Source organism: Phoenix dactylifera, chromosome 14, assembly GCF_009389715.1.
Source record: "Phoenix dactylifera cultivar Barhee BC4 chromosome 14, palm_55x_up_171113_PBpolish2nd_filt_p, whole genome shotgun sequence".
Classification (NCBI taxonomy): Eukaryota; Viridiplantae; Streptophyta; class Magnoliopsida; order Arecales; family Arecaceae; genus Phoenix; species Phoenix dactylifera.
This window is the reverse complement of record NC_052405.1, coordinates 10,702,921-10,720,028: the sequence shown is the minus strand read 5'-3', so window position 1 is coordinate 10,720,028 and position 17,108 is coordinate 10,702,921. Positions and strand designations below refer to the sequence as shown.

Sequence of the window (17,108 nt, the reverse complement as noted above, 5' to 3'; positions counted from 1 at the left end):
GGGATGAGATAAACCAAGATCTTGATTCGTCTTGCTCTTAGCTATTCATCAAGATAACTAAATATGAAACTTCAAAAACCTCAAGTGACAAGTAGGTCATATTAATGCTATTGGTCCCTGAAATATCTAAATCAGCATCCACATAGAGTATTAGGTCATATTAATTCTATTGGTCCCTGAAATATCTAAATCAGTATCCACATAGAGTATTAGTTTTTATTGGTCCCTTATTTTTAGGAAAATTATAGAAACACCCTTTCTACTTTGAGATGTGTAGTCACTCCTTTAGGCTTTAAAAAGTTTTAATTGTGCCCTTTTAATTACTACGCTGACCTAATGTGATCCCTCTACTTGTCTCCACTGAAATACCCTTGACAGTTGTTTGAGTTGAAAGCCCGAATACTCTTTGCATCTTTTAGGTTGGTGCACCGACGGCTTTAGGTGGTGGAAGGATCTGGTAACTCAAAGGACCCAAATAAAAAGTTCTTAAAACTGAAGTTTGTGTAAGTAAAAATCGGTCAGAAGATTATTTGGATACTGGTCCTTTTTCACTATCCCGATATCTTCTTGCAAATCTAGCCAGATACGATCCCAAGATCCTCTCTCTCTTATATATATATATATATATATATATGGGTGCTGTGCCTCCCAAGTTTTCATCCATTGGTGGTTCCACTTCCATCAAGCCATTTCCAGAACCATGAAGAGTCTCGGTTTGGTTCTAGCTCTCATGGTAGCCGCGTCCGCCATGTCGGTTGAAACTGCTCCTTCTGCAACGCTGACCACCCCTAAACCGGCGCCGTACACCATTGAATACTCCCAGAACCTGAAGGAAGTTCGTAAGTGCTATGATCTCCATCATCCCTTAGTTACGTGCTTACGGACGTGATCTCCATGAATTTGCTCGCTATTCAACATAGCTAAACGCTCTCTCTCTCTCCTGTTTCGATTGTTTTTTTTCTGGTGAACAGCATGTCCTGCTCCTTGCGACAAGAAGTGCTGTGGCTGCATCTACTATCGGTCGACCATGCCCGAGTGCATCTTCTGTCACGACAAATGCCCAGGTGCTTGATGCAAAAGATGGAAGACCGTTGCTCAGATGTTATCAGAGAGAATCGCTACCAACCTTATCTTGACTTGTTCTTGATAATAACAGTCTTCTCTCAAATAAAAATTTATCCGTTGGCATGTTCTTGTCCATGCTGTTTGGTAGTCTACTGTTCTTCTCAGAAGAATGGAAGCCATCTATGAAAGCCAAGGGTGGAAACATATGCTATATGTTCGATATTCCTATGCAAACATCTTCATGCTATATGCTTCCATTAAAGTACTCGAAGCCGCATCCTCGCTCGGATGAACCAGTGAGTCTTCAACTAGCCATCTGTGATATGGACTGATGCCAGAAGGGGCGAGGGTTTAGGTTCAATCAAGCTAGAAGCGTTATGCTGTTAATTATAAGTAATAACATACTAAGATTTAGAATCACAATAACACCGTATTCAAATTTAAAAGATATATATGTGGAAGACATATTGAATACGATTTTTTTAATCACCTAGAATAATAGCGGCTGAATCTTTTCTTCCTTGCTCCTCACAAAAGATAGCTGTCAATCGGGCAAACTATGAACCATATGGACCATATGGAGAGGAGAAGGGAACCTAGCATTTATATAGGAAACATAAGAGAGCCTTTCCATTAAAGACTCCAAATCCTAATTGGGTTTCCTAGCCTATATATTAAAATTACCACAATAAATAGGACTCAATCCTATACATCCAAGGTGCACTAAAGCCCATAAAGCCATACGTCTAATCCGCTTTATAAAACAAAAATACGCAATCAGTGGAAGCTAATATTTTGAAATTATTCTAACATATGCTACTTTTTCCTGCAGAGCGATTGCACCCAACCATGTGTTTAATTTGTACATTATTTAAAGAGTAGAGTTTCTCCTAAAACATATTGGATTCAGAGACAAGAGCACAAGCATAATGCTGCTAGCCCAACTACTTGCTAGAAGAGGGTATCCATGGATTCAGCACCACTATAATTCCTTTTGCATTAATTCAAAACTAATATGTAAAGTAGAAGGCCTTTGTAACCTGAGCATCACTGTATCATACAAGCCATTTGAGTATGCTCTAGAATAAAGATGTAGGCCAGAAATTTTGCCAGTTTTTTGTGCACGACGGTGAGAGAGCAGTTGTAGATCTCCTTTCCGGCGTGCTGAGGATCAATGAAAAAGGTCGAGTTTCCAAAATTTGAAAGCAAATCATCATTGCAATTGAATTATAGCTATAACTTTTGGTCACTTCGTGATCCATAAACATCATTAGAATTTTGTTAAATACCACAACATATTTGTTATAGATCTCAAAGTGATGTTTGTGACAATTAAAATCACTAAAATCTGATATATATGAGAAATTATGCCATTTGAAAGTAGGGGGTGTAACATGGGATTGGCTCTGCATGAACCTGCCTGCCCAACCCACATATCGGATGTGGTTGAGTTAGGATTAACCTTCAACTCAGCTTTAACATAATCTGACTTAAATGACCTAACTTAAACCAAGCCCAGCTTTAACATATCTAAAGTCAAGTTGGATTTCGATAGGCTATCTTGATTGAGTCGAGTTAGGTCAAGTCAAGAATTGGCTTAACTCGACTTGCACTTGATTCAGGTTAGGTCGCCCAGTCAAAACCTGGCCCATTGAAAGGATAGGTCCACCCTTGAAATTTAATATGTAAATTTTGAAAATTTTCTTCTTGAAACTGTGGGATCACTGAGATATGGTAAAGACCCATGTAGGCCTACCCATGAAGTATTAATTTCTGTTTGCCACTTTTTGACTTATAAATTATTGAAATTTTATCAAGGCTAGATGTAACAATTATGGATCTCAAAGAGTTTGTTACAAAAATTCCATGATCATCAAGTCTAAAAATTTTTATAAAAGATTATGAATTTCAAAAAAATTTAAAAAGCAGTCATTAAATTGACTACTTAATGCTAAAACTAGTAAAATTTGCTAAGGACCATGAAATTTTAGTTGTGAGTTTTCAAGAATTTAAAATTTTATCAAGGCTATGAGATAACATTATTCCTCTCAAGAGTTCATTACAAAACATCTGAGTTTATTGAAATTCAAATATTCTTATAAACAATTATGAATTTCAAAAAAATAGAAAAATGTCGTTATTAAATTGACCACCGGAGGCAGAAACTAGTAGAATTTTGTTAAGGACATCTAAATACTAACGGTAAGTTTTGAAGAATCGTCTGCAAAGAGTTTCAAATTACCAAAATCCAAATTTCCAACAAAAAATATACATTTCAAAAATTAAAAGAAACTAGTTGCTAAATTACAATAAACTTGTAGCTGTATTTTGACCTGAAATATATTGGAATTCTATAAAATATTAATTACTGATAGAGGCCTTTCTAACAAGTCCACATAAAATGCAATAGCTTTCAACTAGTCGAATCAACATATCTCCAAACTCCGATTTCAACACAAGTTATAATGCATTTAATCTGTACGATTATAATTATACTAAAATTGTACAATAACTATAAATTAATTATAGTACCCTAACCTTATACAATGCAATAGTTATATGTCACATTTCTAAGTCCAGAACTACAATTCTAACATGACTTCTTACGCAATATAATGGTATGAGTTTGATAATTTTTTTCGTTATGATTTATAAGTGATATAAAAAAATCATAAACTCAAGAATTATAAACTGGGACTCCAGCTATACATTCTTTTGATCCAAATCATGGCTCCATGTTGGAAGTCAATCTAGAATTTTATTTAAGAGCAAATTATATAAGGTGATCAGTTCTTGAGCAAAGAAACTTCACAAATTTGTAAACTTTATATAAAAGTCAATCTAGACATTTCCAAATTCACGGCATAGACGAATACCCAAACTTCCACCATATGCCCAAACAAATAGATTCCTAAACTCATAGAGTTTGATTCCCAGTGACATTTAAAACCATAGAATATCATAAATTTTTTGTGCATCAAAGACACCCAATGATGTTCTTCAAGACTTGCTACATGGCTTTATTGCACAGAACTATGACAAAAGTAAAATTACATCATGTATCAGATATTAGGCTAAGCATTATGGTCCTGTACCGATTCTTATGTTTTTTTTTTTCACGAGCTATCAACTGAAGGGGTGTAAAAGAACGACATATGGTTCCGTACCAACCTTTTATGATACTTCTTTTACACCAGAACTATCAATTAAAAGGGAGGTAAACGAATGAAACAAAATACAAATACCAGTAACTGCGTTTGAGTCCAGAAACCCAAAAAGCTTCCAAGAGGAAGAAACGGAATGCAGAATCTGACTTCCAAGTCTAATCAACAAGTCCAAGACAAGGCATCCGCCAAAAGCAATGCCTGAGCTACAACAGCACTATTACACCATTCTATCAACAACACACCAAACAACATATTTTTCAGGACAACCTATTTATAGGAAGGTCTTTATACCATACTGGTGGTGGTTACCAGCTTTCCCCTACCCATGGTGAATCCTCTCGTCCCATCTGGCATGCGAGGACCGGGAGGTTGCTTATTAGCCACCACTGGCTGTTCGGTGTGGACAGGATGGCTCAAGGGTGAACTACTGCCAATCATATGACCTCCATTAAGATTATTGTTGTGATACTGGCCACGTCCTCGACCCTTCCCTCCCCGGCCCCGACCTCTTCCTCTCCTCAGTCCACCATCCTTCTCACTGTAAAGAGCCTCACCCTATCCAAGGTAACCAGTTAGAAAAACTAGAAAAACTAAATGCCATAACCTGGTCTTAAGTTTAATTGGAACAAGAAATTGACCAATTTTTGCTATGGAGAAAAAAAGGATCTTCCACTTTACCACATTCTCATGTGATGCTTCAGATAATTGCGAAGGATCTTCCACCTGCTTCTCATTTGGCTGGTCAGATGTGGAGACATCACCCTCTCCATTAACATCACCTTCATGCCCTCCCTTTCTCCCTCGAGCTGGCCCATGTTTTGTCTGGAGTTTTAATGGTTAAAAAATTAGTAACAACGTGTATCTGAAAGAATCAACATATATACCAAAAGAATCAACATATTGTACCAACAGTTTTGAACTTTGCCATGATATTAAGATGAAAAACTAGCATCAGATGCTATCTTTAGAATGTTTTATCGTCTTTCTTCACTTAGCATACAAATTTGTAAACAGTATAGGAGGTGCTTGAATGGCCCTTAATGTTGCTTGAAGAATATTCCATATTTGGACAGAAACAAATGGAATGAGAAGTTGGAGGGGATTGAACAGTTTCCAATGATGCCTATGCATGAGAAGCCAAGCTTCTTTAAAATGTGATTTGTGGTAATCCCAAGAATCATGGGATTGTGGGATCTACATACTCTCTAATTCTCCCTCCTTTGCCACCAGTTCTAGTTCAAGGCTTTTCAGCACATGAATGGAATATCGTACTGATACAACAGCAGGACACACAAGACCCCTTCATTGAAAGCAAAGATAGTGGTTAATACCATGCATTTAAGCAGTAAACGAACTCGGAGCCCACTTCTCCAGTTCCTCTCATCATTAAGCTCAGCAATCTGTATGCCAGGAAAACCAATATAGCCAGAGGATAATGTGATGAGAAAACACAACCATATCAAAGCAAAGTGTAGAATTCGGTTAAAAACTTACTGCTTTCTCAGCATCTTCAACCGTCTCATACTCAACAAATGCATGCAACTGTACATGAATCAAATGAATTAAACAAAAAACAAAATTCAAAATATGAATAAGAGTCAGTTTTTTATGTGAACACACGTACATGGCGCTTGTGCTCCATTATAAAATGCAACATGCTAAACAGGCCATCTGCAAGTCTTAATGGAGCAACCAAGTCTAAAACATACCAAAATTATTATAGGTTTTTTTTCAAAAAAAAGAAAAAGTATCAACCTACACTTCAACAGTAGAATTTTAATCCTGAAGACTTAAAATATGTTTGCAAATGTCAGATCCACAAATTAAGTGCTTTGCTACTGTACAAGCAATCACATATATGTGACATATGACAACAAAATTTGGTAGACAAATCCACCTTACAGGTTAAAACTAATATAAACATTAAACAACTTCATAACTAACACATAAATTTAAAAGATGACAGTTCTAATTAATATATGCACCTACATATAAATAGCTTATGCAAGTTATTTGTTAGGATGACAATCTGACATTTTAACAGAGTTTGGAGAAGTCACATTTATACATCACCATTACTCTCATTCCTCACACAATCACATGCTTAGAAGAGAAAAAGAAACAAAAAATGCATATTCAAAATAAAAAAAGGAAATCTCATATCCAAAAACCTCTTATAATCGTGTAACATTCTTTTTGACAGGTAACATATGCCAATATAATGTGCTGACGTCATAAAATTGTATACGGCAACTCCTGTAAGAAATATAATATCAGAGCCTACTCAAGCCTTCATTTTAAAACACAAAAGTCATAAATCATGACATCATAACCCGTCTATGCTGCAGAATATGAATCCTGTATCATCCTTTCTGTGCCTGTCATTGCCCGAGCTTTGGAGCATCACCAAGATTCAGAAACTCAAAATTATAGTCAGTGGAAACTTCGTTGGATTCCAGTCAAACTTGTGCTCATTTCAGCCCCACATCCCTCTATTGTTCTTCCTTTTCAAGCTGATGGATACTGAATGTTAATCAATTTCACAGCAACTACCACTACTATCACTCATTTCACACCCATAAGGCTTCTCTAGAGAGACGTCTGGCCATTACAATTAAAACAAGGGCAGTATAAGAATAGCAGCAAATAGAACATGTCTATACATTTTGTTTAAATTTTTTTGGCCTAAGAAAAAATTTATATGGCTGTTTTTAATCCTCATTCTTCACTCAACATCTGTTTGCTAGTGTTCAATTATTACTACCTATTATGCCTCACACATTTTAGGTTAATTAGCCGAATTGATGTTTCTGGATGCTTGCTGACCTTCCAATTAGTATGCACCAACCTGAACCTCAAAGGGGGTTATATTGTCAAAAAAACCTTTGTTTTGATCTAGTTAGTGTAAAAAGCCTAAACTCGATTGTTATACTAATTTGGTCTAAGCTTTTTAACTATATTTCTCATGATCCTGTACACTGATCTGTTAAATTTTAAAGTCAAGCAGTCTTCAATTCACTCTCGAAGCACTCCCACCTGGTTCAGAGGCACTAAACCAACCCATGTTACAATCCAGATTGACTAGTTCCTCATGGTTTCAAAAGGTAATGACCTGGTTCACCCAGGTTGCGTCGAGGTCACTTGTATAAAATCCCTCATCCCCCCACCCTCATTTTGATCCTATTTTTCTCTCATTTCTCTTCTCGCCTCACATTCTCTCTGCTTGATCTCCTCAATGGCCCCTGATGCCTTCATCTCTGCTGCAACCTCCAGCATCATGCTACTCGGAATCCCCCACCGAGTTGCCACCGACATCCGCCCAACGCCATCACCTGAGACTAGGGTTTGGCCAGGAGATGTCGAAAGGGATCTCGGGGCCTACTTCACCAACTCCAGCATGTCCACCACTACCATTGGGTACCTTCCCCCACTCTCCTGGTGAATCCTGGGGGTAATGAGACTTGGTCGTCATGATGCTACATACCATGTTGGTATAGCAGCATATTAGTATTATCGACCCAATACCAGATTGGCATAGGTCACGTTGCCATCCTTGGTTAATTTCTGTTAAACAGTTTGAGTTATTTGTATTCCTTTTTGGATCTTTCACTTACTTCACTTTCACTTCAAAGCTTCTTTAGATTCCTTTTTCTCTTTGGCACTTCAACACTAGTTATACAAGTGAAAATAATGCTAAGCCTTGTGGTTTAGCAAGTGAAAGATAGATGATACCTGTAACAGCTAAATTCCTAGATAAGAAGGATGTGAAACTTGATGGAATTAATTATAGAGAAAAACCAATTCTGTGGAGCTTCAAAGAAAGCTTGCTCCAATATGAGGCAGATTTAAGGTTCTTTTGATAATTGAGACGAGGACACCTTTGTTAACCCATATGCCTTAACTAAATCAATATTTCATTTCTAGAAATACATCACTCCCTATTGTGTCATGCACAGAATGTTAAATCATGTTGAAACGCTTTACAAATGATAAGGTGACAAAAACATTCAAGAATCTATGTTTGGATAGATAACTTGGCTATAGCTCAGAACTAGAGGCTACAAATGTGCCTTATACATGACATCAGAAAGATTCGGTTGAGAGGTGCCAAGATCAACTTCTAATGCATTTCAAACTTAAGACTTAGAGAAGAAAAAACAAAAAAATGGTCCAAAAAGAAAGAAGGTAAAGTGAAAAATTATTCCATATTATGACTTGTTATGACAAAAGCAAAATTTACAGAGTAAAATGCAAATAACCACAAATTAATCACTTGCATATATACGATATGATCCTAACATATAATGTATCCCCTCGACAATTTAGTACTTTTATGAAACAAGCATAATAACAGATAAAGGTGCACACCCTGTTGCCAAAAAGCATATCAAGCTTTGCTGATTTGTTAGTCGAAGTGGTTGTGCCATTGTTGGTTTGAGGATAGCATGTACGGATCGTTTTTACACTGCAGTACAGCATGGATTTAAGTAAATGATGTTGAAAAATTGCTGATATCAAATTTATATATGGAAAGAAATCTCTACCTCCCAACAACAGAGAAAACTTTCATAAGGTTTTGGTAACAATGATCCTCAGGTAGATTTTCAGCCACAACAATGCGTGACTAAAAGGAGGAGAAAGGAGATAAACAAACCCATCATTTACAGTCAGATCATATAAAGTGATGAAATGACTCAATTGAACTGACTAAATGTAACCTGCAATTCTTCCATATCTGATTCAGCAAAAGGCTGTTGGCGCCTAACTTTCTTTCCATCATCACTAACAACCTGCAAGATAACCATATCCAGGTACCATAGATAGCACAAGTTACAAGTAAACACACATTAGCAAATGGTGATGACTAGTAAATGTGTTTGTATCAGCAGATGTGGGAGAGAGGCTTTGACTGGCTTATGGGTTGTGAACTAAAGCCAACTAAGCATGACTGAAGAACTTACGAGTTTTGATGATGTCCGGAGAGCCATAGCCAGCAGGGAGTTGTTGTGGACAAGGGCTTTGATTTTCTTAAATGCTGCAATTACTGATATTGGCACTGCACACAAAATAATACAAATTCTGAATTCCTACGCCAACTTGATCAAAGCAGGTATCCCAGATTTTCTTTCTTATAACCTCTTAGCAGATCAGATATATCATATTGCAAAGTGAGAGTGCATCCGTACATATGAGAGAAACAAGTTAAAAAGTGATACAACCTTCCACTCAAAAAAAAAAGTGGTAAAACCTTTCAATGTTTGAGAATAAGCAAAGAAACATTCCTTGTTTAGTTGGGTTCCAACCATTAATGAGCATGTTCTGCACCACGAATTACACCAGGATCTGTGGCTAAGCAAGCCATAATACAACAAACACTACATACTCATCTCTTTCTCAATTCTAATCAAGAACCAAGCTCAACTTTCAATTTAACAGACCTTCCAGTTCAAAGTGATGTAAGTAATGTTTAAAAGGACAAGCATGAGGCACCGCTCCAGAGTTGAAGCATTAGCTTATACAGGCTTACTTGCAATTTTAAGATGCTCAGGCCACTTCTCATCCTAGAAGAGAGAGCAAAGCCATTACCTTCAGAGTACCCACCTGCTACGAGGAATCCTTGGTACAAGGAGTAGCTCTCGAGCATGCTACTGAAACCTAAGGTCATTTGCGCCCTACCATAAATATTATTTCCTCAAAAGGAAACAAGTACCTACAATCATAGTCATGGATGTAGCAGCAACTAAGACTCCGCAGACCACTCCAGCTGCCTGACCATTACTTTTCTGGCACCTAGATAATTTTCTCACAACCCTCACCTTCTATATACTTCCTAGCACACTTCACAAACACCCTGTTTTTTCAGCAATAATCATTTCACAATCAATACGACATGCCATATACATGGACTAACAGTAACCATTATCCAGAATTAACAAGTGCCTTCCCCAATAGAGATTTGAAACAACAGAGGGTCAACTCAATGCTGAAAAAGGATAAAAAGAAGGATATGTGGCGAGCTATTGGATCCTGGTTCCTATCACCCGCAGCCACAAGCAGTCTATGATCCATACGAATACAGATATGGATATGATGCATGTAAGACATCTTCCGGTGGCTACTATGCTACGCTACCTGGAGCATCTTACGGGTCGGATTTTATTGTTGGCATATTCAGATGGGCTCCTCCACAGTCATATTATAAGCTACAGGACACCTCTCAGAGTTAGAGCTTCAACGAGAAATCCGAGAGTGCTTACAACTCGGCGCACGTTCCTCATGAGATAAACATACAAGACTATAACGCCGCTTGGTTAGATGGGTGGGTTGATGTGCCTCCTGATTATACTGATGATCTGAATATCTACGAGGAACATCGTCACTCGACCTAATTTTAAATATCGGTATATATGTTAGACTTTAAAAGTATGCAATTGCTTGTATTATTTTTTAATTTTTATGTCACTACGCGATTTGAGAATATTTTATGTTGTTCATTTTATAATTCGTATCATTTTAAAGCAATAAGATGCATCATCTAGATTAAACCGAGATCATAAAAACATCAAAAAACATAAAAAAATATCAACAAAAATCAAAGTAGACTTAAATTCATAGAAAAAGTTTGAAAAGAGTGATTTCCAATTAAATTATTTTTTGAGAACTCCAAAAAAAATTAGGGAGTGCCGATCCGTGAATCGGCACGCCCTACCGATTCAGTTCGGCATGGAACTAGTACCAAGCTGTACCGGACGCCGACCGGTACGGATCCAGAACTAGTTCGGCGGACCTTGATTATACAAAAATATCTTTTTGGATAATGTATTCAGAAGAACAAAGTTGAATTAAAACCCAATTAAAATAATTGTAACTTAAAAGTATTGACAATATAAGAAACACCAAGTTTGGTAATTTACCACTTGCTTTCACAATGTCTTGATAGCTAGGTCACACCTGCTATGCATTTCATAATTGCATGTACAAGATATGAGGTAATTAAAAGTATGATCTAAATGTCATAAGTATATAATGTTGTTTTGTTGTCATTTACAAGAAATGGTTCATATGGTGAATCAAGCAGCTTTACCATTATGCATATGATTATCAACATTGCCAAGCATATTTTAAGTCATAAAGTGTAAAAATTTTGAGTTATACATATGGCTGCAAGTTGTTTGTCCAGATTGGCCGGTCATTCATGGTTCACTTCATGTAGCCAGAGGCAGAGAAGAGAATCAGAAAGCTTGTCCGCTGTCAAGCAGCGGAATGGCAAGTTCCTCAGGGACTACATTAGCCACTTTAACACAACAACTTTGGAGATCCACGTCCTTCAGCATGTTCGCCCAAGGTTGACTAGCCTCTGGTATGGAAGCCCTGGATTCTTCGGACCGAATGGCATGACTCTTTAGCGAGTCCCTTGTTAGTGATGGAGGTTTTCTCTTCGTCCTCAGGAGCCATCTGAATTTGATTGTAGCTCGAGAATGCGTCCATGAAACTCAGCATTTGGTGCCCTAACGTCACATCCGCCAGCTAATCGATCCTCAAAAATGAAAACCGTCCTTGCGATAGGCCTTGTTGAGGTCGGTGAAGTCTATGCAGATTCGCCACTTCATGTTGGCCTTCTTCACGAGGACAACATTTGCTTTCCAATCAGGCTAGTCGACTTCTCAGATGAAGCCCGCCTTCAAGAGCTTGTCCACCTCCTCGTTGATGGCCTACTGCCTCTTCGAGCCAAAGCACCTCTTCTTTTGTCGAACAAGCTAGTATGTCGGGTCCACATTCAACCTGTGAACAACCACGTCAGAACTTATACTTGCGATGTTAGAGGTTGACCAGGCGAAGATGTCAATGATAGCTCAGAGAAAGTCCACAAGCCAAGCCTTGGTTGCTTCATTGAGGTGGGCTCTGATTTGCACCATCTTGCTTGGATTTGTTTCATCGAGGGGGGCCGAAAGGAGTTCTTCAGCCGGTTCTCTTTGTTTCTACTTCTGCTCGTCTCGGACGTCAAAGCCTTCAATGGGGAGTGCTTCTATAGGCTTCTTTCCTTAAAATGTCGCCATGTATCACTATTGAGCTAGTACTTGGCCGTCGTGGATCTCTCCCACACCATCCCCGATCGGGAACCTCACCAGCAGATGATATGTTGACACTATTGCTTGTAGGGCATTTAGTTCGGACCGTCCCAAAATGGCATTGTATGCCAAGAGAACTTTCACTGCCAGAAAGTCTAACATCACGATCGCTTGCCTTGGATCTTGGTCATCCATGACTGAAAGATATTGTTCCTTCCATGGTGATTGGGTCTTTCGAGAATCCAATCAGAGGAGAGTTAATCCTCTTTAGTCGATCGACAGGCAAGTTTATCTTATAAGAAGCCTCACAAAATAATACGTCCGCAGAGCTTCCATTATCTACTAAAATTCATTTTACATCAAAGTTTGCAATGGTTAAGAAAACCACAACGACATCATCATGAGGGGTCTACACGTCCTCAATATCAGCATCGAAGATCATCTCGTCCATCCTCTGGCTCTTCAAGATCGAACTCCTTGCTTGGGCTACCTGAGTATAACTCCTCCGCGAAGACAAGCTTATCCTATCAGCTGCCAATCCACCCGAGACGGAGTTAATGACTCTTGCAGTTGGCCGATTGTTGATCTCCTACTCGGGGGCATCTGCTCCCAGCCAACATTGTTCTGATCTTGCTCATTGTTGATGTAGCAGCTAAGGTACCATCACTGAATGAGAGCCTCAATCTCATTTTTGAGTTGTAGACACTCCTCGGTGTCGTACCTGTAGTCTCGATGGAACTTACATAAATTGCTTTTGTCCTTTCAAGCTACTGACTTCATCTTCCAAGGCCATTTTACTTAGTTCCAATTTTCTATTTTCATCAAGATATGCACATAGGTGTTAAAAGGCGTGTACCTCTCGAATCTCCAAGATGGACTCTTCGGTCGGCAGAAACTTTTCTCCTCTCTCCTGGACCTCTTTCTAGGCTCTTCCTTCCCTTCATGAGCCTACTTATTTTTCTTCTTTAGGTTTGTCCTTGGCTAACTTTCACCGAGCAGCCATAGCTTCTTCCGAATTGATATACTTTTGGCTCAAATGAGAATCTTGGCAAAATCTTCTGGGAACTGAGATGATTTTAATCCACTCCTTAGAGCAGCCATCGCGACTGAGCGACTTTGATCATGGATCTCCAAAGTTGTCGTGTTAAAGAAGCTGATATAGTCCCTAAGGGATTTGCCTCCAGCTGCTTAACGGCGAACATGCCTTTCGATCCTCTCCTTTGCCTTTGGCTGCTCATAAAGTGAGCCGCAAACAACCGGCCAAATTGCTCGAAAGAATGGATGGAGTTCGACTACAACCCAATTTACCATGACCGAGTTGCTTTCCGAAGGGTGGCTGAGAAAGCTCGGCTGAGCACCACGTTGATGGCCCTCTAGAGCATCATAAGAATTTTGAAGCTCTCCAAGTGATCTAAAAGATCCGAAGTTTCATCGTATTTCTCCAGCCGCAGCATCTTGAATCGAGGTGAGAGAGGCTCCTCCATAATCCTTGCCAAGAACAGGGTTCGGTTGTGAAGCCAATGTTGATCCCGAGCTCCACGTTGCAACCCCTCAAAGCTTTATTGTAGTGATCCATCTCCTTGATCTTGCGATAAAGGTTGGCCTCCCTCCTAGAGACCCTCTTCGATTAGCAGAGGGATGAATAGCCCGATGTCGATCCTTCTTAAGACTGAGCTCGGCGACCAATGCCTCCTATCTCATCCCGAGCTTCACAGACAAGAGTGATGGTTGTGTTGGGCCCATCCTAGGCTCCAAGAATAGAAGCGATGGATTGGTTGTCCCTGCCCTAAGATTTGAGGATAAGAGTGATGGCTCATCGCGCCAAGTCCTCATGGTCGCTCCGCATGCGAGCCTACTGGTGCTGGTAGTGGTGGTGGTTGGCAGTCATCTACTGCAAATTTTGGATAGCTGTGGTCAGCATCTAAACTTGCTGCATAAACAGTTGAAACTGCTCGATGGTAACCGCCGATGCTACTTGCGGCTCCTGTAGAGACAAAGCCCTCTAAGGAATCTAAAGAGAGCCATTAGACTCTGGGGGTGCGTCCTGCTGGGCAGTATTTGAGATATGAAAGAAGACCAAATAGATTTAATCTTCCCTAAATGCCCAATAACAACATTTGCATGTAATTACATCTTGTGTGGGAAATGTAATGCCTTGGATTTAAATGGCAAAGACAGGAGGAAAAGGGATCAAAAAGGCGATCGATCCTAAAATATAGCATCTTTGGCATAATTCAATTTGCCTTTTAAATGCATTACCATTTCTATAAAACAATATAGATGGTAAGTTCAGCTCCAACTCAAATATCGAACCGCTACCCTCCTTCCTTGGTCCTTATACATCAGAGAGCATTTAATATGCAGATCTATTTTTTTACATCATATGTTGTATATCGGTGAAATATAACATGAAGCCTTTAATTCAACTGGATAGACACAAAAAGAAAAAACATGTTCTTGAACCAAATTCCTTGTTTTTTCTTAATATTTTATTTCTATTGGACAATCGAACCATAATTTAATAACCACGAACAAAACCACTAAAGTTTTAACTACCACCTCACAAAATAAATAAATAAAAGTTACTATTACCCTCTATTGAAGTGAGGGCCCTTAGTCCCAAGTTTATTGCCGCTCATCAATAGAAATGCCACCTAAGCCCATCGGCAATTGCTAACAGCCGAACCACCTAAAGTGCGATAAATATTATAAGGGTCTAGTATCATCAAATTTATTTTGCGAATGTTACAATTTGAGCATTTATAGCATGATTAGTTGGGCTTTTCCAAAAAAAAGTTTGCACCTTGATCATCCTTAAAAGCATATCAATACTGGAAATAAGCTTACCTATTAAGAAAGGGGTAATGAAAATAAAATTCTAATCTTGATCTTAATAAAAAATATAAAACATTAAAATCAAAATAAATAAAAAACTTTAGAACTAAAATCTATTTAACAAAAATATTTTACCAAATCCCTCTGGATCTTTACTAATGAACCTCATCAGGTGTTCTGTGGTAGCCAAATTTACGTCACTGAAATAATATTCCACCTGCAAATATTAAATAATGAATTTTGTGAAAAAAGAAAATCCTTTCCACATATCATAGTGTTAAACAATCATCAATGCAATAGAATTTTGCATCAGAAACTAGTCATGTTGGCAATATTTAGCTAAGGTGACAAAAAATGAGTTACACGAGCAGGAAAATGACAGCTTATTTAGAGTGATAGCCATTGATTATTTGATTCTTATATTTATTTCTTACTTCAAATTTGATTTGTTTTTAAAAGGGAAAAAAGAAGCTAACGGACTTCGAAGGAGAGGAGGTAACTCAAAAGGAGAGTGAACAGATCATACTCTAATCGACTCTTTCAAAAAATGCTAAAGTCAAACTGAGAGTCTATTGTAAAAAGTTTACAAAAGATCCATCAGAATTGGATTGTCGACAACCCAGTAAACTGAACCTATTCAAAAGTTATTGGACATCCAGGTTTAATGGGAACACCAAGCATTAAAAAAAAAGCTTCTAACAGTATTCTTGAGAGCCAATTATTTATGTAAACGTGGGAGTCAACTGCAAAAGTTTACAGGCTTCATCAGAATTAGATCGTAAAGCAACCCACTCCCATCCAACAAGAGTAATTCTGCACGCAAAGTTTAAGAGACCACCAAGTATTAAAAAAAAAAAAAAAAAAAAAAAGAACAAGTACATTAACATTATCGCAAAGAAAAAACCCTCATTAGAAATTCATTGCAGAATCTTATGCGAAATTTTTATGAACTAGCTACGAATTAAGCTAGTCAATATGCAATCTCTTTAACAACCCAGGACCTCACCCAAAAAGACCAACCGGAAGGTGTTATTTCCTAAAATTAGCTAGTCACTCCGTTGATCATGCCCCGTGGAAACACAAAATCCATGCTTTATAGTATTCTTTCCAAGGCTTATGATCAACTACCCTCGAATCAAAGGACAAATTTTATGAGCATGAAATTAAGAGAAAGAATTCAAGAAATCACTCACCTGCTTCGTAATCTTCTGAATAACTTCTTCCGAGAGCCCATCCCTCGCCGGCGGAGCCGGATCCGAATCAGCCAATGCCGGAACCGCCTCCTGCTCCCCAAACGCCGCACACCCTCCGCCGCCATAGTACTCGAACGAGCCCGGCGCCGAAGCAAAAAACGGCGGGCTCGGGGGGGCTGGGTGGTAGACGTGCATCATCGGAGGCGGGCCGTGGCGGATCGGGACCAGCCGCGGCTGGCGCGCATCGATCCGATCCGCGGCCGGAAGAGGGAGCGGCGCCGCCGCCCTGGGGACGAACTCGGGCGCCCGGGCGTTGAGGCGGCTGGAAGAGGCGTTCCCGTCGGGGTCGCCGGAACCCGTCGCCGGTAGGACGCCGGAGGCCCCAGCCTCGGGGACTTCTAGGGTTTGTTGGAGGATTTCTTCGGCCATTTTGCTTTCTTGGCCTAGGGTTTTGAATAGAAGCCCGAGAGGGCGGAGAATAACGGAGAGGAAATTCTCGAGAGAAAAGAGCGGTTCTATCGGCGGTATTTATAGGCTGACCCCCGAAAACACACGGGAGAGATGGGTCGGAAGAACGCAGCGGCTTATAAACAACCCTATTAACTAAAATACCTACTTTTTCATATATCTGCGAAAATGCCACTAATCCTGTTACGTGGCTATTCTCTAGTGGATAGACCCCGTGTCCGGGTGTTGTAACCAACGGTGGCCGTCGGATGGTTTGATATGGGAGCGGCCCGGGGTGTGAGTGGGGTGGAGCACCACAGCACGATGCTTCG

At 39.3% G+C, this 17,108-nt stretch overlaps 1 protein-coding gene and 1 long non-coding RNA gene across 2 annotated transcripts; one reads left to right on the top strand and one right to left on the bottom strand.

The window, feature by feature from the left end:
• The first annotated feature begins 655 nt into the window (after positions 1–655).
• On the top strand, positions 656–1,271 carry LOC120113148. Its single transcript, XR_005514974.1, has 2 exons — positions 656–839; positions 972–1,271. It is a non-coding gene; the product is annotated as an uncharacterized LOC120113148 (long non-coding RNA).
• Positions 1,272–4,061: 2,790 nt separating this feature from the next.
• LOC103715296 (la-related protein 6B) lies at positions 4,062–16,837 on the bottom strand. The gene is made up of 10 exons (XM_008802884.3): positions 16,330–16,837; positions 15,272–15,353; positions 9,194–9,288; positions 8,951–9,022; positions 8,777–8,856; positions 8,601–8,697; positions 5,727–5,774; positions 5,564–5,632; positions 4,911–5,054; positions 4,062–4,787 (listed from the first exon to the last, which is right to left on the bottom strand). Exons 1-10 carry the CDS (start codon positions 16,756–16,758, stop codon positions 4,518–4,520), a joined length of 1,386 nt encoding a protein of 461 aa, XP_008801106.1. The 5' UTR covers positions 16,759–16,837; the 3' UTR covers positions 4,062–4,517.
• Positions 16,838–17,108: the final 271 nt, after the last annotated feature.

Coding starts and splice junctions, on each gene's coding strand:
- LOC103715296 (XM_008802884.3), bottom strand. CDS start 16,758: ATGGCCGAAGAAATCCTCCAACAAACCCTAGAAGTCCCCGAGGCTGGG. Junction 9,023..9,193: donor TCCGGACATCATCAAAACTC/GTAAGTTCTTCA, acceptor GTTATCTTGCAG/GTTGTTAGTGATGATGGAAA. Junction 8,857..8,950: donor CAGATATGGAAGAATTGCAG/GTTACATTTAGT, acceptor TCCTCCTTTTAG/TCACGCATTGTTGTGGCTGA.